General features: G+C 53.9%; 5 protein-coding genes across 32 annotated transcripts in view; 4 read left to right on the top strand and 1 right to left on the bottom strand.

The window, feature by feature from the left end:
• The window catches only part of KMT2A (lysine methyltransferase 2A), a 63,337-nt gene extending 52,916 nt beyond the window's left edge, over positions 1 to 10,421 (top strand). Inside the window, exon 37 of the transcript XR_005814266.1 lies at positions 10,410 to 10,421. The gene's annotated coding sequence lies outside the window, so the exon portion shown is untranslated. The remainder of the gene's footprint in view (positions 1 to 10,409) is intronic.
• Positions 62 to 3,287, top strand: TMEM25 (transmembrane protein 25). 9 transcript variants are annotated; one of them, XM_040534427.1, is made up of 9 exons: positions 62 to 216; positions 322 to 421; positions 508 to 795; positions 1,058 to 1,348; positions 1,420 to 1,551; positions 1,665 to 1,695; positions 1,827 to 1,927; positions 2,000 to 2,080; positions 2,171 to 3,287. In XM_040534427.1, the coding sequence occupies exons 2-9, from the start codon at positions 343 to 345 to the stop codon at positions 2,242 to 2,244; spliced, it is 1,077 nt and encodes a 358-aa protein (XP_040390361.1). In that variant the 5' UTR covers positions 62 to 216; positions 322 to 342; the 3' UTR covers positions 2,245 to 3,287. The 9 variants fall into 9 exon arrangements, with proteins under 9 accessions (XP_040390361.1, XP_040390358.1, XP_040390360.1 ...); XM_040534428.1 differs by having other exon boundaries at positions 173 to 216; positions 1,830 to 1,927; XM_040534426.1 differs by having other exon boundaries at positions 166 to 421.
• IFT46 (intraflagellar transport 46) lies at positions 3,785 to 8,127 on the bottom strand. The gene is made up of 10 exons (XM_040534430.1): positions 7,873 to 8,127; positions 7,673 to 7,794; positions 7,304 to 7,378; positions 7,101 to 7,194; positions 6,528 to 6,656; positions 5,960 to 6,081; positions 5,312 to 5,378; positions 4,969 to 5,029; positions 4,564 to 4,649; positions 3,785 to 4,116 (listed from the first exon to the last, which is right to left on the bottom strand). Exons 1-10 carry the CDS (start codon positions 8,110 to 8,112, stop codon positions 4,024 to 4,026), a joined length of 1,089 nt encoding a protein of 362 aa, XP_040390364.1. The 5' UTR covers positions 8,113 to 8,127; the 3' UTR covers positions 3,785 to 4,023.
• On the top strand, positions 8,275 to 17,718 carry ARCN1 (archain 1). Of its 2 annotated transcripts, none has more exons than XM_040534419.1 (10): positions 8,275 to 8,412; positions 10,096 to 10,359; positions 11,092 to 11,271; positions 11,509 to 11,714; positions 12,465 to 12,626; positions 13,369 to 13,534; positions 14,724 to 14,871; positions 15,219 to 15,327; positions 15,461 to 15,665; positions 15,920 to 17,718. In XM_040534419.1, exons 1-10 carry the CDS (start codon positions 8,410 to 8,412, stop codon positions 16,007 to 16,009), a joined length of 1,533 nt encoding a protein of 510 aa, XP_040390353.1. In that variant the 5' UTR covers positions 8,275 to 8,409; the 3' UTR covers positions 16,010 to 17,718. The 2 variants fall into 2 exon arrangements, with proteins under 2 accessions (XP_040390353.1, XP_040390352.1); XM_040534418.1 differs by lacking the exon at positions 8,275 to 8,412 and adding an exon at positions 8,878 to 8,904.
• A 534-nt stretch (positions 17,719 to 18,252) lies between these two features.
• The window catches only part of PHLDB1 (pleckstrin homology like domain family B member 1), a 30,617-nt gene continuing 27,026 nt past the window's right edge, over positions 18,253 to 21,843 (top strand). For 4 of the 19 annotated variants that reach the window (XM_040534187.1, XM_040534191.1, XM_040534192.1 and 1 more), the window contains exon 1: positions 20,670 to 21,174. In XM_040534187.1, coding sequence (XP_040390121.1) covers positions 21,052 to 21,174 — 123 coding nt within the window. In that variant the 5' untranslated portion in view covers positions 20,670 to 21,051. Of the gene's footprint in view, positions 20,622 to 20,667; positions 21,175 to 21,843 lie in introns of those variants that run through there. The other 15 variants (XM_040534186.1, XM_040534188.1, XM_040534203.1 and 12 more) reach the window with 12 other exon arrangements.

Raw genomic sequence — 21,843 nt, 5'->3', positions numbered from 1 at the left:
CTGTCCCCTGCTCCTCCCGGTGCTCCCCTGTGCGCTGCAGCTGTGGTACAGCAGCTGTGACCCTGCAGCTGTAGCGGCTGCACGGGGCTGGCCCTGCTCAGAGGCGCAGCTGCACAGCTGAGGCAGGGATGCTCAGGGCCGGGACCGCGCCTGCGTGCCCAGGCCCCATGCGGCGCCGCGCTGCAGGACGGGCAGGGCGCAGCGGCAGAGCTCCAGGTAGGTGCGGCCTGGTTGCATCCTCCGGCCACACTGCACGCCCGGCTGACAGGGGCCCGGCGCAGGGATGTGCCCATGTCGCTGCTCCACCTGCCTCTCCCCTAGCGCTGAGCCTGGCCGGCTGCGATGGGGAGCCTCAGGGGCTGCCCGGGGGCTGCTCTCGCCCCACTGCTGCTGCTCGGCTTCCCGGTGCTCTGCCTGGCAGGTGAGGCCCTGGCGGGGTCTGGCACAGCCCTGGGAGGGGGGACCCCCCCCCCCCCGCAGCTCTGACGTGCTCTGGCACTCCGGCAGGGCTGAGGGAGCCGGGCCCCACCATTGACGGGCGGCCGCTGGCCTCGTGCACGCTGCGGGAGAAGGAGAGGCGAGCCTTCATCTGCCGGGCCCCACAGGCAGCCCCTGGCTCCGTGCTCACCTGGTACCTCGATGGCCGGAGACAGGAGGCAAACTGCTCAGCAGCGGGCACAGCCAGCAGCACTCTCACCATCACTGCCCGGCGCACGGATCGCGAGCTCAACTGCTCCGTGACTGACCCAGCCTCCAATGACACTGCCAATGCATCCGTCCTCCTCGATGTGCAGTGTAAGGCCTGCGGCACCGGCCCTGCTGGCACCCCTGGCTGGAGGCACAGGGAGTGTGCACAGGGCTGCTGCCTGGCTGGAGCCAGAGCAGGATGTGGATCTGTCACAGCAGTAGCAGGGGAGCATCTCGTTAGTGCTGTAACAACAGCTGAGTGCTCCTAGTGCCTTCTGAGCAGCAAATCCTGTTGTTGACTGTGCTGCCTCCCTGCCTCAGCTGTCCCCTGTACCTCCCTCCCGTCTCACTGCCTGTGTTTGCTGCCCAGATAAGCCAGAGATCCTGCGTGCAGATGCCCGCTACGAGGAGGTCGATGACGCTGGGCTCCTCCTGGTGCTCTTTGTGCTGGTGCAAGCCAACCCGCCTGCTAGCATCACCTGGGTGGACCAGGATGGGCGCATAGTGGCCAATGCATCCGAATTCCTTCTCCTGGACACCAAGCACTACCCCGGACTGGCCAACCACTCTCTCCATGTGCACCTTGGCAGAGCAGCCACCAATCTCTCAGTCAGTGCTGCCAACAGCCTGGGCATCACCACTACCTCCCTCCTGCCTCCAGGTAGGTGCCACAGGGGTAGGTGCCAAAGCCCGGGCACCCAGGGTACTGAGGGAGCTACGCTGCTCGCACAGGTTTGCTGGATGCCCATGTGGAGCTGCCCTTCCTGGGCGTTGCTGTGGGCTCAGCCCTGGCCCTGAGTGCCCTGCTTGGCTTGGGCTCCCTTGCTGCCTGCCTGGCGTGCCGCCGAGCCAAGCCAGTACCAGGTAAGAGCCAAGCAGGAGGGAGCCCTGGGGCAGGCACGTGGGCCTGCAGCTCAGCCCCCGCTGGGTCCAGGGCCCCTGGACATGGCCGCTCCCTGACACCCTCCCTCCCACAGGACTCCCTGGATCTGCATCGGTTCCTCCCAGGTAAGCTGTGGTTTCCCTGCCTCCCCTTGGAGCAAGAAGTGCCTTATTTAACAGCATCCCCTGCGCTGGGTGGGAGTGAGTGTTGTGTGGGAATAGTGCCACAGCCTGCTCAGCCAGCACCCTCATCACAGCAGGGCCGAGCACCTGCAGACCCCAAGCACGTGCCTGCCCCGGGAGAACAGGTCCCTGCCGCCTGATCTGCGACTCGGAGAGCTCACACAGGAGCACAGAGGTAAAGCACTGAGGCACATTGCTCCCATGTGGGCTGAGAAGCTCCTGCTCTGTCCCCTTTCCTTTCCCACAGCCACCCCTGGGGATGTGGAAGCCAAGGGAGGGCAGCGGACCCTGCAGAACACCCTTGTCCTCAGTGAGGGAGTACAGACAGGTGAGCAGTCCAAGAAAGCTATGCTGCAGAGACACTGGCCTCTGCGTCTGTCCTGGAAGGTGGTGGCAATGAGCTCTTTCTGTCCTGCAGGTTTGGTCCCATTCCCAATGGCTGGGCGCATCTACAAAGTTCCCAGTATGAGCAGCGATGAGATCTGGCTGTGAGATGCATCATGGTGCCAACAGGCTGCTCTTCCCCCAGAGCCTCCCCAGGACCCCAGCAAGCACCCAGCTCCCCCTGTGATTGGTGCCTGTGCTTCAGGGGGGAAAGAGCAATACCACAATCCTTTGAAACCACCCCGTCTGCCTCGCTCGTCTTCTGGAAGTTGCCCGTCTTCTTCAGTGCTCACGGAGGACCCACCATGCAGACTAGCACTGCTGAGACTGGGCCGGGGAGCAAGTGCCACGGTGGGGAACAGTCCGAGGGTGAGGGCAGTGGGCACAGAAGGGTCCCTGCAGAGCTCAGTCCCATTGAGCCTGGGATGTTTGACTTCCCTCAGACCTTTGAGGACTCCTTCAAATACCAGATCCTGAATTTTCTGGCTATTGGCAGAGACCTGACTTCCAGTGTAAAGTGTTTTGCCTACTGTTGAGGCTTCGTTGCCCAGCAAACCTCAGCCTCAACACGCTAAGTATCAGGTGCCACCTTGGGACAACAGGCATGGGCTGGGCGCACTGTCAGCTGGTAGATGCCACCTGAGGCAGGGGACACTCCCCCTTCCTGGGGGCTGGGCCAGGAAAAGGCACCGAAGAGCAGGACAGCCTGGAAATGCCAGCTGCACACAGGGTGTTCCTGCCCCGCGGTGCCACTGCTCTGGAAGAAACCTGGCGATGAGACAGGAGAACCATGAGGGCTCCCTGTGTGTCACCAGGCCAGGAAATGCTGCAGCAGGACCTGTCCTCCAGGCTCTGACCCAGGAGGAGCTGATGTGGCTCCCTGCAAAGGGAAATGCCTTTGGGAATGGCATGTTTTTACATAACTGTTATAATCAAAATGCATCAAAGCTTTTTATAGACAGATTCTGTCAGGCTGCTAGTGCTGTGATTCCTCCCCGAGTAACGCCAAGCACTGGCCTTCATTTAGCAGACTCGCAGCCTGCTTGCTTTACAAACCTGTCCATCCCTGCTGGATCGGGGACAGGTGAGGGCAGCCAGCATGGCAGGGGCTGAGAGGAGTCATCCCAACAGCAATAAACTGAACTTAAGTGTCTGTGTGGTGCTGCACTGGTTATTTCTCCTTTTTCTTTGCTGAACTCCACTAAAACAGCCAGTGGGAGCAACAATTGTACAAACTCCTCTAAATTTTTATGTTCTGACCTCATCAGCTTGTCACCCACCTAGGGTGCACGGCAAACACACCCTGTTTCACCCCCTGCCATCATCTGCACGCAGTGAGAGGTAAGCAAAGAGCGCCCCCCCCCCCCCCCCCCCCCCCCCCCCATGGGGTCCTCTGGTTTTCATCAATTCCTTCTGCACAAGCAGCAGAAAGGAAGCAGTGACGCTGCTGGCAGCAGCAAAGGGCATGGAGAACAGAAAAAGTGGCTCTATAATAAAGGGAAGAGGAGACTCAAGACCCCCAGAGCGCATCAGACCTTGGAACGCACGGGGTAGAGCTAAGTTTTGTGTCAGAGCATGGAATTTATTCCTACACGCTGCAGTGTACACTCTGCAAGCCTCAGTTCTGCAACATCAGTGGCACATACAGTTTGTCATTGGAAGAGATTTTAATGCTGTACGCCCTGGAGACAAGTCAAAATGGAGGTATTAGCATCTGCTATAAATGTGAAGACTAAAAATCTACTCTAGGAATGCAGAACAGCTCTGCAGTATCTATAAAATAAGGGAGGCTTCTGAAATGTTGTGTTGCTTCACAGGTTCCTTTGGTCAAAACTCTATGTCCAGCAGCAGATCTTGATCCAAGAGATGAAGGTTTAATGCAAAGCTTCAAGTAAAGCTTAATACTTCCACTTCTGCTGCTTGTGAAGGTGTGGATAGAGAGCTCCTAGCCTTCTTCCCTTCAGCCATAGGCTTGAAATGCTGCAGGAGAAAGAATGCATTAGTGCAAAGATGAGACATTAATTAGAGTGCATGTGTACCTGAAAACACGAGCCACTTTAGCACCATATGAGCTGTGTGCTCAGCAGCGAGCTAGAGCCTCACGCAAGCCCTGCTCTAACCATGCTGTCTGTGCTCAGCACAGTCACCATGACTTCAGTGGGAAAAAGCATCTGGACTTATGCTGGATTGCTAAACAATGCTGCATCCCAGGCTTGCAGAAAGTCAGAGGCTCCTAGTGCAACGCTGCAATATCAGTGCTGAGCCTTTGAGATACTAGGGAAATGAGAAGCTAAGAAAATGTTCTTTGGACGCTTTTATGATAGTCTACTAGCTCTTTACAAACACGTACCAGCAAGGCCAAATTTAAGGACACAAGCTTTGTAATGCTTCCAGCTGAGTGACCAGTGCCTGTCTGGGGTTGCTTACTTGTGAGTTCTTGAACTCCGAGTAGAGCAAGAAAAGTACATGCAGAGGCTGGATCCGACTCTTGTACACAGGGATGTCCAGAATGGCTAAAAGAAGAGCAGAAGTGCATGAGAGCAAACAGACTACACCACCCTGCACAGAATGCTACCTAGGCTCTTGGAAGAGAAGAGAGTTAACTGCTCACTCTCATCAGCTAGCTGAGCAGAGCAGACAAAACCCAAGCTCATGGAATAATAAGAAGAATGAGTTAACAGACAGACAGAACATCCTCTTTGGACCAGCCTAAGATAACGTTGTTACCGCTGTGTCTGTCAAAGTTGAATGTTTCAATTTGTTGGCAGTTCCTGTGCCAGGAATAATCAGATGCCTTTAAGTGAGGCTAAGAAAGAGACCTCCTCTGCTTACCACATATCATGTCAACATATTCAGCCAGGTCACAGTTCATCTCTGCAGTTGGGAGGCCCACCTGGAATAGAAGAGGGTGTTAGTTCTGTTCTCAAATAGCAAGGGACTGAGAGCATGTGCTAATCTTGGACCAAGCACAGAGGCTATCTGGGCAGCAGCTAGACATTCAGGCGTTAGGCTGCTCACCTGTCTTCTGTTAAGAGAGAAATGTTAAGTAAAGAGCTAACCTCAATCGAGAAGGATGAAGTCAATGTGGTCAAAGTAGAAGAGAAACCCAGGTTTCAAGTTAGATCATTTCTAATGCCATGCCCTGAGCTAACTACCTAGCACTTGTATATCATACCTTTCCCAAGAGCGCCTCAAATTCTGGTGACCACTCCTGCATGAGGGTCTCTATGTCAGGCATGGGCCTGCAAGGGAAGGAAAAAAAAAAAACAGAAAATTAAGATTACATGCAAGAAACTGAAATGGCTTCCTACTGCCAGATTGCTCTGAATGAGACAGACTCCATCTGCAGTGTCAGTTTGGACATTTTTATTAAAACAAGATTAAGCTTAGAATTTGTGCTTAGCACTATGGCTGAAGGAAGATGCTGGAAACACTGCTTCCTTTAGAGTGACTGGGCTGTTCTGAACTGGGAGTCTGGGCAGAAGGGGGTGCCACAGCAGCAGAGACCCAAATCAGTACTTGGTAAGAGTAAGTCTTGCCTCCTCTGACTTGTCCAGAATTTCTCCTTTTACAGAGTCACTGCTTGCAAGGAATTGAAAGTGGTGCATGATAGCTGTTAAGCTACTTGAAGTTTCTCTACTATGTAGGGAAAGAGAAGTACAGAGAAGGAAAGTGAGTGTCCTGCAGACGTGCATGGTATGACTACCCTGAAACTCACCAGATCTTCTCCCTCTTAGAGACATCTCAATAGTTCTGCTCAGTACCCTTTGATTTTGCCACCAGCCTCCCACTGACCTGAAGGTCTGCTGATAAAATGGCTCACCGGGTATAGTGGACAGTGGCCGGAGGTTTGCAGCGGTGTAGTTCGCTGATACTTTCAATCCAGCTGTCAATGGCTTTGGGGTTCTTTTCTGCATTTTCCACACTCTTCACTTTTATCTGCTGCTAGAAACAAAAATATAAACCTGGAAGTACTTTGTGGGTTTTTTTTTTTTTTTTTTGCAAACCCTGTGTTTGCCCGATTAACCACGTCTTCTCTTTCCTAGTTGTACTATACCAACTGATTTCTGCAGACAGAAGAGCAACTGGGAAACAAAACACTGAGTAAAACCAGGTAGTGACAACCCAAAGAAAAATATATATATGTTACAGCTCCACCTGAACGAAACAGAGATCCAAAGTCTGTACTGAAACTTGCCTTAAGCAATGCTTAGATACACTTTAGTTTAAAGCTATAGGTAATAATGGGTTATTTTTTTTTCTGCTTTTAAAGCCAAGTTATAATTTGTGCTGCAATGCTATAGTCACAGAGAGACAAAAGTAAGATTAAAGTACAACGATTTTGCCCTAGCCAGTGAACAGTAAACATCCCCCCTCTCTCCATGACTCACTGTGATGTTGTGCTGTTTGGAATTCTCCGTTAGCCAAAGAGAAAGCACTGTGGGATCTGACTGCTTCGTTGATGGCTCATCTAGGACCAGTAAGCCGAGGTTATCAGGCTTGCCATCTGGACGTGGGACCTACAGGTAAACACAGAATATATTCTCTATGGGAGTCCAGAGTAGGGGATGCTGGAGCTATTTTGTAAAGACCCTCCCCGTAGTTTGAAATTCAGACCCTAAAAGGAATTGGTAGGCATGCTGCTCTGACAGAACAGAATATAGGAATTGTTAGCACAGTGGTACCTGAAATGTACAACGTGTTGGACAAAGAAGAAGGCAGCTCTCACCTTAAATTACATATATACTATGTGGGAGGTCACCAAAGTGACCAACCAGTTCCCAGTGTCACCAAGTGTAATCTCCTAGGTGTCTATAACAGTCTGTCCTGCAGTGCAGGGCAAGGATACCTCTCTGCTGCAAGGATGATATAGCTGAGCTCTTGGCTGTACAGCCTGCCAGTCTCACACCGCTGTCACCTTCTGTTTCAGCCAGTGTGGCAGGAGGTAGCTGAAAATATTGTACCTTTAGAAATGCATCAATGTCTCCAACAGCAGGAATAAAGTCTGGAATAAAAGGCTGCAGTTTGTGCTCAATCTCTATTGTTTTTGGAGTGTACCTGAAGGAAAAAAAAAAAAGTGTTACACAGTGGGCGACTAATATTTCCTACCACACTTATCCTTGACACAAAAGAGAGCCAAGAGCTGACTAAAATTCCTTCAACTCACCTCCTTATGTATTCAAAGAGTTCTTTAATTTCAGGAGATACTGGCAGGTAGTCATAATCGGCTAGATTGTAGTCACTAACGCGAGGAAGAGAAATTTAGACAAAGGTTAATTTGTCTTAGTTTTTCTACAAGCAGGCGTCGTGGGGCTCCTCTCAGCTGTGCCTTTTGCTTCTACAGCAAAACGCCGTCCGCGTGTTACCCGGGGAGCCCCCTTCTATAACTGCGGCTCGGCACGCTGGATTTTTTTTCTTAGGCCCTTTGTGTGCGCGCAGAGAGGAGGGCGCCGTGCTGACAGGTAGGACCGCGGCCGTACCTTCCTCGGGGCCGTGAGCAGCCCGCGGCACCCGCCCGGCTGCCCTCCGCGCTCACCCGTCCGCCGGGGCTCCGTGCTCCTCCGAGTCGTCCTCCGAGTCGCTGCCGGAGGAGTCCTCCGAGTCCTCGTCGTCGTCCTCGCTGAGGGCGGCGGGGAAGGCGGGCCGGGCCGCCGCGTCCTGCAGGGCCGGAGGGACGGGGCCTTACCGGGACGGGGCTCCCCCGGGCCGCCCCCGCGCGCCCGGCCCCGCGCCTACCTCGCCGCCTCCGCCGCTGTCCTGGGCGCCGCCGGCCGAGCGGGGCAGCCCCGGCCGGCGGGAGCCCCGCGGGGGGCTCGCGCTCCCCGCCGCGCCGCCCGGCTCGTCGGCCTGCGGCAGGTCCAGGCTCTCGTCGTACGGCTGGTTCTCCAGCAGCCGGTGCCGGGCGGCGGGGCGCGGCCCGGCCCCGCTCTCCTCCGCCGCCCGCTGCCCCGACGGGGCGCCCCCCGCCGTCGCCATGGCGACCGGCTCCCGCGGGCGCCCGCCCGGCTCGCCGCTGGCCGCCTAGAGCGGCCCCGCCGCCCCGCGCCGCCCCCTGCAGGCCGCGGCGGGACCCGCAGGCGGCCGCCCGCAGCCTCCGGCGGGGCCGCGCTCCGGTCCGCCCGCCCCGCCCCGCCCCGCCCCGCGCCGCGCCGCGCCGCGCCGCTTCCGGCTGGGGACGTGGCTCCGCGCCGCCATCTTGTGGGGCTGCCCGAGGGGACGCCGAGCGCCGAGGGAGCGAGCGCCGAGCCCAGCGCCGCCGCCGCCGCCGCCGCCATGGTAAGGGCGCGACCGCCGCCGCCCGCCCGCCGTGCCCGGGGGCCGCCTGTCGGCCGTGCCCGGGGCTCCGGCGGCGTGCGGGGCCTGGCCGGGCCCCGCGGAGTTCGGCGCCGCCCGCCCGGCAGCGCGGCCTGCCCCGGGTGGTGCCTGGCGGAGCCGCGGGGCTCCCGCTCGGCGGGTGCGCGGCCACCGGGCCCCGCGGCGGGCGCAGCTCGGGAGGCCCCGGGGCCGCCTCCTGGAGCCACCTGGAGCCGCGCTGCCTCGGCCGAGGGCCGGTGTCGGCCGTGCCCGCGGGTGGCGGCGGCGGTGGCTCGTCCTCCCTCCGCGCTCGCCGCTGGAGCGAGGGGGAGCCCCGCTCGGAGGCACAGCGGCGGCTGCGGGGCCCTCCTCGGGGTCCTGCTCCCCTAGAGGGGAGTTCGCGGCCGCAGCCTTTGTCGCACCCGGTTACGTGCGTTTTAAAGGTCGTTTGGGGTGCTGAGGATGTTGTCTCCGGTGAGGCGTTGTGACCGGTAACGTGGCGGCTGGGTGCAGGGGGTGGTCAGTTACTTTGCGTTGCTGTCAGGGAGCACGGCGCTCCGAGCTCTTCCTCTGCCGGGGCCGGTCCTGCTCCGCGTTGCCCACCTGGTGTCACTCGATGAGACAGCAGAGGCCGATGTGCTGCGTTGTGCAGCAGTCGGCAGTGCTGCTGGAGTTGCTGGTGCTATTCTGCTCTCTTACGCTGCGTGCGGAGTAGTTTCAGAGAGTGGTTGGAGAGAGGAGGTATATTTTTGATCACTTTTCTTCCGGATACGTTTGTCCCTGAGCTGTCAAGCTGCAGGGTCCTAGGACTATCCAGACAATGCACGACAGTTTTGCCAGGGTACCTGACTGCCTTACTCGGCCACCTGTTGACTGGGTTCGAGGTGGTACTGGAAATCTGCAGCTGAGAGTTGCTGGTGCTTCTCTCATTGTTGGAGTACTGTGAATGAAAATGGCTGGGGAGCCCAAAGATCTTAGCTGCAGAAACTGTCCTATCTTGACAAAGTTAATTAAGAAACTAATCCTTGAGAGGAATTTCAGGAAGGAGTCTAGGTAGAGAGAATAAGAAAAGGTAAATTAGCGGTTGCCTTACTGCCTTTTTATTGTTGGTACGATAGCATCTGTGAAATGCCCATGAGAGTCGTCCACATGCTGTAATTAATATAGCTCTCAAGATTTTATTAACCTGTCTTGATTGTAAACGTGGCATTGGGAAGGAATGTCAAATTTCAAAACATTCTGGTATTCAATGTGAGTTTTATGCTGGGTCTGAACTAACAGAAGATTCAGTAACCTAGGCCTTTGCTTAAAGCATTTTTGGGGTTTTGTCATACTTTGTATATAGAGCAATGAGTTGGTTGATTCTGTCTTCCTGACTGGAGGACTGAGAGCTTTAATTCCACATAGCACAGAAACAGAAAGTGGGCTGCAGCATATCTTCAGAGAAAAGCAGAGGTGGATCGATCTGCTATTAGAATAGGTAAGTTCTTGGCGCTAGTCATAGAAAGACACATAAGATCCCAGTGAAGGAAAATCAGCTCGATGTGAAAGATTACTGCCAACTAGATTTTACTTTTCTTTGCATGTCTGACGCTGTGTCAGGCTTGCAGGGGCTAGACAGTGTCCAAGACTGGCACAGCTAACCCATGTCTGTGTTCTCCACAGGTGCTGTTGGCGGCTGCCGTCTGCACAAAGGCAGGGAAGGCCATTGTCTCCCGGCAGTTCGTGGAGATGACCCGGACCCGCATCGAGGGGCTGCTGGCAGCTTTCCCAAAACTCATGAACACCGGGAAGCAGCACACTTTTGTGGAAACAGAGAGTGTGCGGTATGTTTATCAGCCCATGGAGAAGCTCTACATGGTGCTGATCACCACCAAAAACAGCAATATCCTGGAAGACCTGGAAACACTCCGACTTTTCTCTAGAGTGGTAAGGATCTATGCTTCAGGTTATTTACTGCAAAGTTCACGTGTCTGTAGCCTGAAACAGTGCTATTATAAGGAAACCTGTTGGTGAGCTATTGCTGAAGTACTGTCTGCCTCCACCTACCAACATGATTTTCTAGAGCCTGTTCTTGACCTGGGACAAGGTTAAGCTTTGAAGTTTCTGCGGTATTTTTGAACTATATGTAAGAAACCCATGGTTGCCCTTTAACTGGTGAGACCAAAGGGACGAAGTTACAAATTTAACGTAAAACATTCGCTGTATTCTTAAGATAATTATATTTTTTCTAAAAATAATGTGGCTTTACAGAATGCACTTGAGAAGCATAGCACTACTCTAAATACATTTCTAAGTAATGAGTTTTTGCAATTGTCTTTATATTAACTGTATAATGTATTTCTGTCAGATGCAACCAAAGGATCTTCAGGAAGTTAACTAGCATCATAGTGCTTGCTTGTTTATGTTCTTGTGAGTTACGAAGTTAGAACTATGTTAAAAGATTGCATAAATATTTTAGCCGAGGAAAAACTAACAATCACAAAACCTCATCTTGTTGTTTATCAACAAGGTAAAGGAATGAAAGGCAGCTCAGTGATGCGCTAGTTCTGCGGAGAGCCTAGCACAGCTGTGAAGTCTGGGAACAGTAGAAAGACGGTGCTGAAAGTTACGTCCGTCTGTTTCTATGAATGCTCCTTTTAAATATTTTTCCCGAATTAGATCCCTGAATATTGTCGAGCCTTGGAGGAGAATGAGATCTCTGAACACTGTTTTGACCTGATTTTTGCCTTTGATGAAATTGTTGCCCTGGGCTACCGTGAGAACGTAAACCTGGCACAAATTCGGACCTTCACTGAGATGGACTCGCATGAAGAAAAGGTGTTCCGAGCTGTCCGAGAGGTGAGTGGAAATAATTTTGAGTTTGGCACAAGGTACTCTGGAAAGCGACGCTTTTTTATGCGAAGATGTTACTCCAATTTGATCAGGGTTTTAAAATTATTTAGGTTTTCTGTAAATTAAATGCCCGTTTCCTGGTCCTTGAAAAAAGGTTGATAAGAAAACATACGTAGTGTTAGTTGCTATACAGAATAAGATTGAGGTTGCAAAGCTTTACCAGCCTTTTGTCTTTTACTTTAGACTCAGGAACGTGAAGCAAAAGCTGAGATGCGCCGTAAAGCAAAGGAATTGCAGCAGGCTAGAAGGGATGCAGAGAGACAAGGCAAAAAGGCACCTGGTTTTGGTGGCTTTGGTAGTTCAGCTGTGTCTGGGGGCACAACAGCAGCAATGATCACAGAGACCATCATTGAAACGGAAAAGCCCAAAGTGGCACCAGCGCCTTCCAGGTAAGTGTACAGATGGCAGCAGATGTTCCTTGGAGTCAGCACTGTCTGAAAACCATACGCCCAAATAAAGGGTTTCAGTTGCCTTCCTCTTGAGTCTTCATGGATAAACAGGTGCTAAAATAGCTGGTATACGTGGGTAAGTGAGGGAGCATTCACCTGTGGCCTGGGTGCTGTTGGGGTCTGCTAGTGCTCACCAGGTTGGCGCTATGTTTTGGACATCAAGAGCTTTCTCCCTGATACTGCAAGAAGTATCGCCTTAAAATTACAGGTTCTTTGTGTGCCTCCACTCCTTTGGGTTACTGCAAAGATAGAGAAAGTCAGGCCTCTCTCCTTAGCTTCTCTGATCTGTGTCTGCTGACCTCAAAGCCTTTAATTTGGATGCTTTTAAACTGGTGCATATCGTATATATTGTAGACCATATATTTTACTATTTAAGAGCATTTGTGCTGTGTATCACAGTAGTACCTGAGCATCCCGTAGCCTCCATAGGGTCTTTGATGGGTATTGGACTTCTCATTTTGTGTCAGAAAGAGTGGTACCAGGCAATACTCAGAATCTGTATCTAAACTGTAATATTTCATCCTTCTTATAAGATCATCTCTTCTTTACTTGTTCTCCCCCCAGAAAAGGTTACAGAGGTGAATATTAAATTGTTGGGATAGTCAAGTTACAACACTTGAAATTAGGACTGAGGAAGAATGAAACTGTTGCGATGAATGTGACTTGAATATGTCTGTGCATTATGTTTAGGCCTTCAGGTCCTAGTAAAGCTCTGAAACTTGGTGCTAAAGGGAAGGAGGTGGACAACTTCGTGGACAAACTGAAATTGGAAGGAGAAAATATCATGACTTCTGTAGGCAAACGCTCTACAGAAGCAGCCAAAGTTCTTGCACCACCCATTAACATGGAGAGGTAGGTATTATCCTTGCTCTGAAAGCAGTCTTCTTACTACTCTCTCTGATCCACGTGTTGCTCTGTGAGCTGTCTTCCTCTTTAGTTTTCAGCACGGGCTTTTTCCTGCCATTGAAGGCCTGTGTGCTCATCTAGCCTTCTGATTTTAAAAGATGAAGGGTAAAATCTGGGAAAGCACAGTGACAAAAGATAGCTTATTTGATTAGAAATTGTCTTAGCTAAAATGGTTGTACCTCCTCTCTTTAGCTGAGATTGGAAATTTTCCTGTGCCTTCTGGAATGCGTCTCTTCACAGTGTTTTGCCTTCAAATGAGTTAAAGTAGCTGCCATTTTTCCTGTTACGCAGACACAAATAGATCCTGTCCTATTGCAGCTTAGGATACAGATATTCAGAGTTTGTTTTACATGTAGCAGATCAGAACCTTTTTCTGCTGTGAGCTGTGCTGCTGTATGGTAGCGGGATTTTGAGTGAACAGCATATCGAGATGCTGTATCACTGTTTATCGTATGGGTTTCTGGTTTTTTTGGACTTGTATCCATAGATCTGTGTGCCCCTGAGTTAACGTGTTGGAGCATTGTTAGTGCATGCATCTGTTATGCCGGCAGTGTCATTCTGTTTGGGACCATCACGCTCTTTGTAGCACCTGCTCATTGCATAGAGCCTCTCCTTGCTGAACACTAATTTTTCATCTTGCCTGTTAGATGCCAAGTGTAGGACTTGAGATATTTGTTTTTCTGTCCAGTGTGCACATGAAAATAGAGGAGAAAATTTCCTTGACTTGTGGCCGTGATGGAGGGTTACAGAATATGGAGCTGCATGGCATGATCATGCTGCACATCTCTGATGAAAAATTTGCACGGATTCGCCTGCATGTAGAAAATGAAGACAAAAGGGGAGTGCAGTTACAGGTAAAGTGTTTGGTGTTCATGCTGTTGAACATGCTTTTGCTGTTCTCTGGGGCAAAGTATTGGAAATACTTGAGTGCTAGTGTCCTATGCACCTGTCTAAGCCTTTTCAGCAAGTATGTTGAAAATGGAAGTAGTCACAACAGACATTTCTGTAGCATAAATGCTGGGCTAGCTTATGGTCAAAAGTTTGAAGTTCACTTGAGAGATCTGGTCTCATACGCTTATCCTCCTGCCTTCAGAGCCTTATCTATCCAGTGAAGCATGTTGGCATGCCATCTGATTTCACATGAACTTCGCAGCAGCCTGATGTTGCTTGGTGCTTATTACATGATGCGAGCTGTAGTTGTTGAACGGGAGTTCTCTAGTCAAGTTACTGTTCCAACGAAGAAAATTTATTATATGGAAAGCTGTTTCTTCTTGGGTCACTTGTGTCCTTTTATTGTTGTATCTGACACAATTGCTGAAGCCCTTGGATTATGGTCAGCAGTATAAGAAGATTCTTAGAGAAACATCCTTCCTTTTCTTCCTGTGTATTTTTGTTGCCTTATTCAGTGCTGGAGATTTTGTTGCTTTGATACTCTCTTTTGCTCCCTTCTCCTTCTTGCCAAGAGCTTATCTGTACTTAGCTGTCTGCATGTCTACTTATACAGTAGAAATCCTTTGCTTTTAAAAAGATGCTCACATTTGCCATTGCAATGAGAGAATATTTACATTGAGTTTGGCTGCTGCCATATATATATATTTACACAAAGGTTGCTGATGGAAGTAGTATTTTTGTGGTTTCATAGTGTTCTTTCCAACAGCACGAGGCTGAAATGCTTTAGGCTATTTCTTCCTCGAGAAAAATGAAATTTTTTAAAATTTAGATTTTTTTAGAGTTGTTGTTCTGTAAGCCCCAGGATGCTGCCCAAGATACCAGGACTTGCTGGAGTGTCTGGTGCAGTGGCAACTAAAAATGCCAGTGGTGTGGATTCTTCCTGGTGGATCAGTATTTTCTGGACAGTATTGCAGGCTGATAAGTAGATGTGCTGTAGCCGGACTTCTGAGCAAGGTATGTTTTGCAGAGGAAAGTACTCAGGGATGTGTAGGGCCGTCGTACTAGAACCTGAATTACCTACATGTGGTTGTCACCTTATACTTGAAATTACTGCAGTAGCTGACACAGCCTTGGCTTATGTTCCCATTTCAGACTCACCCAAATGTGGACAAAAAGCTTTTTACTGCAGAATCGCAGATTGGTTTGAAGAACCCAGAGAAATCATTCCCTATTAACAGTGATGTGGGCGTGCTGAAGTGGAGGTTGCAGACCACGGAAGAGTCCTTCATTCCACTGACAAGTGAGTTCAAGTGTGTGTGTGACGTGTGGGAGCTTGGTTGGAAGAGGCTGATGTTCATCTGTGCCTGCTTGTACCCTGCCTTGTAGCAGCTGGGCTGGCTCCACAGCATGGGACATTGCGAGGTGCTGGGTGAAGGGGTGAAGACTTCTATGTGCCTTCCATCGTATAGTACCTGTTCTTACCAGTGTCCATTTTCTGTAACGTTCTTAAAGAAAACAAAAAGCTTTTCTTTAAGTTGGAATTTCTTGGTTATAATTTCACGGTACTTTTTGAAGTACATCATCTTTTGAAAGCCTGTTGTGCACAGAAAGATTGTGTGGTACAGCATACTGGTTTTCTGCCCTCAGTTAACTGCTGGCCGTCAGAAAGTGGGAACAGTTGCGATGTTAACATTGAATATGAGTTGCAAGAGGAGAGCCTAGAACTGAACGATGTGATCATCACAATCCCTTTACCGTAAGTAACGTTCCATGCCTGGGCAATGCTAACAAGTGCCTTTGTATATTGTCAGCTCCTTTGCCATTTGGGTTTGGTCATTTCCTTAGCTCTTTGCAAGTAAGGCATTGTAGCTCTTTTTTGCCTACTCTAGGTCTGGTGTCGGTGCCCCAGTGATTGGGGAAATAGATGGCGAATATCGCCATGACAGCCGGAGAAATCTCCTTGAGTGGTGCCTGCCAGTGATAGATGCCAAAAACAAGAGTGGCAGCCTGGAGTTCAGCATAGCAGGGCAGCCAAATGACTTCTTTCCAGTGCAAGTCTCCTTCATCTCCAAAAAGAACTATTGCAACATACAGGTACAGTCACTGACGGTGTAGAGCTACACTTACTGGGGATACTTGCAGAATGTGCTGTAGTTGTCCTTAGACTGTCCGGCTGTGTTTGTGGTGCAGGACAAAGATCTTTAAGATCTTTCTTACAGTACTGACTTGGGGTTCAAAAGTGCTGGGTTGAATCTGTCCTCTTTGACCATCTCAAAGTTGGAAAGCTGTGTTTTGTTGTGTTGGGAAGTGGTGTTAAATGCTCAACTAAATGTGTGTTATCTCCACAGGTTACCAAAGTGACCCAGGTAGATGGGAACAGCCCTGTAAGGTTTTCTACTGAAACCACCTTCGTGGTGGACAAGTACGAAATCCTGTAATGCCAGCTGTGGGGAATCACAAAGGAAATTTTTAAATTAAAAAAAAAAGAGGCCGAAGTTTATTCTGAATGTTTGGAATGCCGCAGCCCTCTCTCTGCTAAGACACATGGCTCTGTCTGCCATCTGCAGTGTCCTGGGTCACAGACATTTTTGGCACAGAATTGACATGTTCATGGGGGGAAAGGCTACAAATTTCTTTGGCAGATTTTTACTGGCTAGCAGAACAAGATCTCTGCAGAGAACCTGGCTTTGACACTTCCCATTCTCCCATGAAGATGACCGGAGCTCAGTCCCAGAGCCTACTAGACATCATGCTCTTCCTTTTTTAATCATCAAACACTGTTCCATTGTTGGTGCTGCCATTTTAATTTCTCCTCAGCCTTCAACTCTTGCATCTGATGGTGAAAACAGGCATTAAGATGATATACACAAGGATGCAGTGCTTCTCTGGACCTTTCCATCTGGTAGAAGTGGAACAAGTTGATCTCGGTTTCAAAGGTGGGGTACTGACAGCAGCATAGGGGAAGAGGGCCTCACAGCTCAGTTCTCTTTGCCCCCACACTGTTAATTGCTGTCCATCCAGCCCTACCGTACAGACCGTACAGCAATGGACTTCATCCTGGGCTCACCAGAAGTCCTTTGGGCCTTTCCTGTTGAGGCTGGGTCAGAGTGGGCTAACTGGTGGCACAGGCTGCAGCTCTGAATGCTCTAGTTCCTGTTGCAGGGGGGAGAACATCCAGAGGTGACTGTTCCATCTGGTGGCTCGCTGTCTGCTGTAGTAGCTCTTGGCCGGGGTTTTATGTCCTGGCTCAGGCTGGGTTGGTGTTTTGGCAAGTTGAACTACAGGGTGCAGGTGTGCAAGCAGCTGTTGAGACTGTTTTACTTCACCTCTGTGCAGAGTGGGAGTGGGGCTAGGATCTGTCAAAAACTGGTGGTCTTTCTCAGCGCTTGGTGATGGAGGAGAGGGGAATGGTAGTTTCCAGAAAGCATGCTGGGCTGATCTGAGTGAGCAACACCCAAGTGCAGTGTTTGCTATCCCAGTGCTGTTCCTCCTCTGACTGCCTGAATAGTATCACTTATTTCATCCCACAGCGCTGTGTTCCCCTCAAAATACGTCCCACCCGCTTGATTTGGGGCTAGTCACCACCTGAGTGGCAGTGCTGCTGCCCCAACAGCATGAGGTCTGCAGGGGAGCTCCCCAGCTGCTGCTGTAGGCAAGGGCTGAGCATGAAGGTGATACTCAAACGGTGTCCTGTCCTCACAAGTCCTAAGAACACGTTTAGCGTGCTCCAGAGAGCACACTTCACTAAGAGTAAGCGTGCGTTGGTTCCCATGGGGTCCTCTGCCAAAGAAGTTAGCGGTCTCTCCTCTGTTAACAGCGCCAGTGAGGAAATAAACCCTGATTCTTGCCCTGGGAAGGTGATGTGTTCTGGGGGAGGGAAAGCAAACCCTGTTCTGTAGTGAAATAGACAATGAATCCTATTAATTCAGTTATGTTCAAGAGTTGCTTGTCTGTATGATTTTAAAATGGAGTCGAGTTCAAACACCGAGGAAGCGTTTTTCTTAAATTTGTTTAAGGGTAATATTTAAAAAAAGAAAGACGCCCCAACCCCAGTTTTTGTAACCCTGTACAATAATGGCCTAGGGGATAGAGCACATTCCAGTGTATACAAAGAATACGAATTCTTTAATCAAATAAAAGAGTATTATAAAAGGAAGGCTGAGCCTCTTCTGCCTGCCCGGGGCTGGGGGGAGCGCGCGCTCCAGGCCGCCGGCGGGGGGCGCGGAGCCCCGGCCCGGACCCGAGCCCGGGACCGGGGAGCTGCCGCTGGGGGGCGGGGCCCGAACGCTCCGCCCGGGCCGGGGCGGGGCGGGCTCTGCCGGGCCGGGGGGGTTCCCGCTCGCGGCGCGGGGGGGGGGAGCCGCCGCCGCCTTCGGGGGGCCCCCGCGGGCCGTTTCCCACGGCGGAGCCCGGGGACGGCGCTGGGTCTGTGCCCCGGGCAGCCGGAAAACCCCTTCGGGCAGGAAAACCCGGCGTTGCGAAACGCTGCTGGGACGCGGGGGCGGGCCGGGGGCCGGCGCGTTAACCGGGGGGCTGTGCGCAGCCCTGGGGACCGCCGGCTCCGTCGTGGGGCCGCGCGAGGCTCTCGGCCCCCAGCCCCTCGCCGCGGGCGGCTGCAGGGTGAGGCTGGGCCTGGGGGCGGTCCTGCACCCTGGCTGTGCTGGAGTGGGACGTTGTTTGCTGCGAGCCTCCCGGTGCCTTCAGGCCCTTAAGTAGGCTCCTGCTGGCAAGCCCGAGGAATTCGCTGGCCCCATGGGTCCCGTAAGCCCCCCGGCCGCCCCAGCCCCGCGTGTGGCCGTGCTTTGGCTTGCAGGGGGATGCTGCTGGCAGGGTGTTGTGCAGGGCACAGGAGCTGTGTGACGGGTCTGTGTGGCGAGGTGGCGCTTGCCAGCAGCCGGAGACTGGACTTGGAGGAGCGGTGACCGTTCTAGAGCCGACAGGCTCATCCCTGACCCCTGCTGCTGAACATCAGGCTGGGTGATGGCTGCCACGCCGGGGGCTGGATCTGAGACCCACCCTGCTCCTGTGCTGTGGGCCCTGGGCTGTCGTTAGTGAGGAGCCACAGGTGCTCCCTGCTTGTTCGAGCTGAGCTGAGCTGAGCTTGTATGTGTGGCTTGCAGATGAGAATCCCTTGTTTGCTGTGGTGGTGCTTTGAGGAAGAAGTCTCCACTTGTGCTACCTTGATAAGCATCCTGGAGCTTAGTGCTGGCAGCCAGCTGCCTGCCTGTCCCTGCAGTGCTGGCTGAGGTCCTAGGTGGATGAGCTCGAGCAGAGCAGTGGGGACAGGGCAGCAGTCAGAGCCGTGCCCTCCCTGTGGTGCTTCAGGGCAGTGCCTCCATGCACAGCATCCACGGCCCTCGGAGGTGCGAAGCCCTCAGGGCCGTGGCCCTGGCTGGAACGCGGTGTGGGAGCACTTCCCGGGAGCACTGAGATCAGCGGGTGCGGCCAGGATTCCTCGGCTCCCGCAGGAGCTGTCTGGCAGCTGATATATGTTATGTTATTGCCGGGTGCGTTGTGTTGCCCCAGCAACTGCAGCGCGGCCTCTGCGGCCCCCCCTCAGGTGGGACGGGCGGCAGGAGCATCCCCCTGCTCCCTGTGGGGACCTTGTGTTACCTTCGGGGTTCCCTGGGCACTCTGCTTTTCTGCTCCTTGCTGCTCTGAGCTACCTGGGTGTGCTGCCTTCATCTCCTGTGTTTATTCCATCTCTGCCCACATCCGAGTCTTGCGCTGAACCCAGGCCCTGGCGCTGTGGGGCAGCTCCAGGCGGGAGGCAGCAGCAGGGAGCAGCCTCCCCCGCTGGGCCCCGAGCTGCTCTGAGCTCCTTCCCCCCCGCTCCGTGCTGCAGACGCACTTCCCCCTTCCCCAGCTGCGAGAGGAAAGGCTGTTGTTTGCATGTTTGCTGGGGCAGAGGGTGTGGGAAGGGGTGAGAGCACTTTAAGTGTGTTAGCAGATGGGGAAGGAGCAGGCAGCCAAGTTGGATGGAGGTTGTGGACGCTGCGTGCTCACCCGTTAGCTCAGCCGTGCGGCTTCCTCCCTGACTCATCCGAGCAGCTGGGCGGGGGGAAAGGCCACACTGCAGGACACGATGCGCTGGGCCCATCTGCGACAAGGGGCTCCTCCTGGCTTCCCCAGGATGGGGGGGAGGGCAGCAGAGGTACCCCGTGCCTGCCCCCTTTCGTGGCGCTCTCAGGCACTGCTGGCACTGCAGGAGGCAGCGGGGGACAGGCAGAGCGCAGTGCGTCCACACAGCGCTGTGTGAGCGTGCCCCTGCTGTTCCCTGGCCGTGTCCCCACCAGCCAAGCTCTGTGCTGCTCCGGCACGCAGCTAGGCAGGCTTTGGCCACTGAACCGGCTGGCGGCTGGCGTCCAGCCCCACGGACAGGGCACAGGGCAGGTGGTGCTGTGCTGTGGCTGGGTCTTGGTGGGAGCAGCAGGGTGCCCCATACCGTGGGGCCTCCGGGCAGGAAGGGCTCAGCCCTGCTGTGTTCCCAGGCTGTGGATGGCCAGGTGCTGGGGCTCCCCATGCCCCTGTAAGCGAGTGGTGGGGGGCAGCATCACCCTGCAGCCTGCGTTGTGGTGGGGCTGAGCGGGAGTGGGCATTGAGGGGCCACAGGGCTGGGCATCCTCCCAGGTGAGGCCCCTGCCCTGCCCGGAGAAGAAAGGGGCTTTTGTCTTCCCTCAGCTTCAGGAGTCACGGAGGGAGCCGCCAGCCCGCGAGCGGCCCTGCACGCAGGGGGCATGGGGACTGCTTGCTATTTGACAGTAACTGAGCCCGACCCCTTGGCATTTGCTGCCTTTGCCTCTTCCCACGGCAGGAACAAGCAGCGTGTTTTGCAGGCTGCAGCGAGAGAAGAAAGGCAGCCTTGTCCGCACCAGAGGTGGGGCGCCGGCCAGGGCGGCCACGCTCCCGCCCCGCATTCCTCTGACAGAGCCTGCTTGTGCAGGGCTGTGCAGGGGAGCCAGGACACGGGGGCTGCTGCGGGCGCCCTGCTGCACCCAACAGTCCGGGGACTGGCAGGCATCTCCAGCACAAGGAAGCGGTGAGGAGCAGGTGAGGGTGCTGCCGGGGGGCCGGGGCCATCACGAAGTAGGGTGGGCATCAGGGGGGCGCTGGAGCCGATGGTGGGGTCCTCGTCCCAGCTGTGGGACAGGCAGAGGGTGATGGAGTAGAGGACACCAGGGTCAAGTAAGATTGGGCAGCAGGACGTGGGCAGGACTGGGGACATACCCCAGCCAGGGTGCTCAGCTGCAGCCGGGATGGTGGGGCTGGAGCTCCCCTGTTTCTTGCCCACGGTGGTGCACATTGGCATGGCGGGGATCACCGTGCTGGGAAGGGGTTAACGCCTGCACAGGATCCCACCCTGGCTCCGCTCCCTTCCTATGCAGGAGCCCGGCCCCTCGCTGGCTTTTCCTCCGGACGTTGTTGTGGGGCCTCGGTGTTGGTGAGGAGAAGGGGTACGGGTAGGCAACAGGGTCTTAAAATGCTGGGGAGCGTGGTCCACCCACGTGCGGGCAGCAGTTGCCGGCCCCGGCAGCATGTGGGGGATGTGGGGACTCTGCCACGGAGGCTCCAGCTCAGCACCCGCACTAGGACCGGGTGGCAGGTAAGGGAAAGCAGGGGGTCCCGCGTCCGCACCTGGTGGGCACCAGAGGGCTGCTCCCAGGCACCCAGGGACTGTGCTGGGGAGCTGCCTGCGGGCTGGTCATAGCCCATCATCAGCACCTATCCTGCACAGGGTGGCCACAGCCCTGTTGGGCTGTCGCTTTGGGGCAGCCAGCCCTCATGTTGAGCGGAGTGGTCTGGGCTCTGTCCCAGCCCTGGATCCAACGCCTGCTGTTTTCCAGCATTTCATTTTTTCCGCAGTGTGTAATAGCCACCCGCTCGCCCCCGCAGCTGCGCTCGGTGCTGGCGGGGCGGGGAGGGCTGTCCCTCGCCCGGCGGAGCGCTGGGGCTGTGGGTGATGCTGGGGCAGGGCTGCTGCAGGGAGCAGAGCGTGGGGCTCGTGCCTATGCCCTGCACACCCTGGCTGCTCCGCACAGGCCGTGGGGCCCATGTAGTCGGGAGGGAGAGGATTCTGTTACCTGCGAGCAGCAGCTGGTACCGGGCCAGAATCCCCACCGGGGTGAGCCCACTCCCGTGCTGCGCTCGCCCATGGTGGGGCCAGCGTGCCCAGGAAGGGTTAAGCTGAAGGGTTAAGCTGAACGCAGCCAGGCCTGGGCGGAAGGGAGGGACGTTGGGAACCGACAACAGTAAATTTAGTAACCCTGGAGCG

Source organism: Cygnus olor, chromosome 22 (assembly GCF_009769625.2).
Source record: "Cygnus olor isolate bCygOlo1 chromosome 22, bCygOlo1.pri.v2, whole genome shotgun sequence".
NCBI lineage: Eukaryota > Metazoa > Chordata > Aves > Anseriformes > Anatidae > Cygnus > Cygnus olor.
The sequence above is the reverse complement of the archived record's forward strand: the minus strand, read 5'-3'. Positions and strand labels throughout refer to the sequence as shown.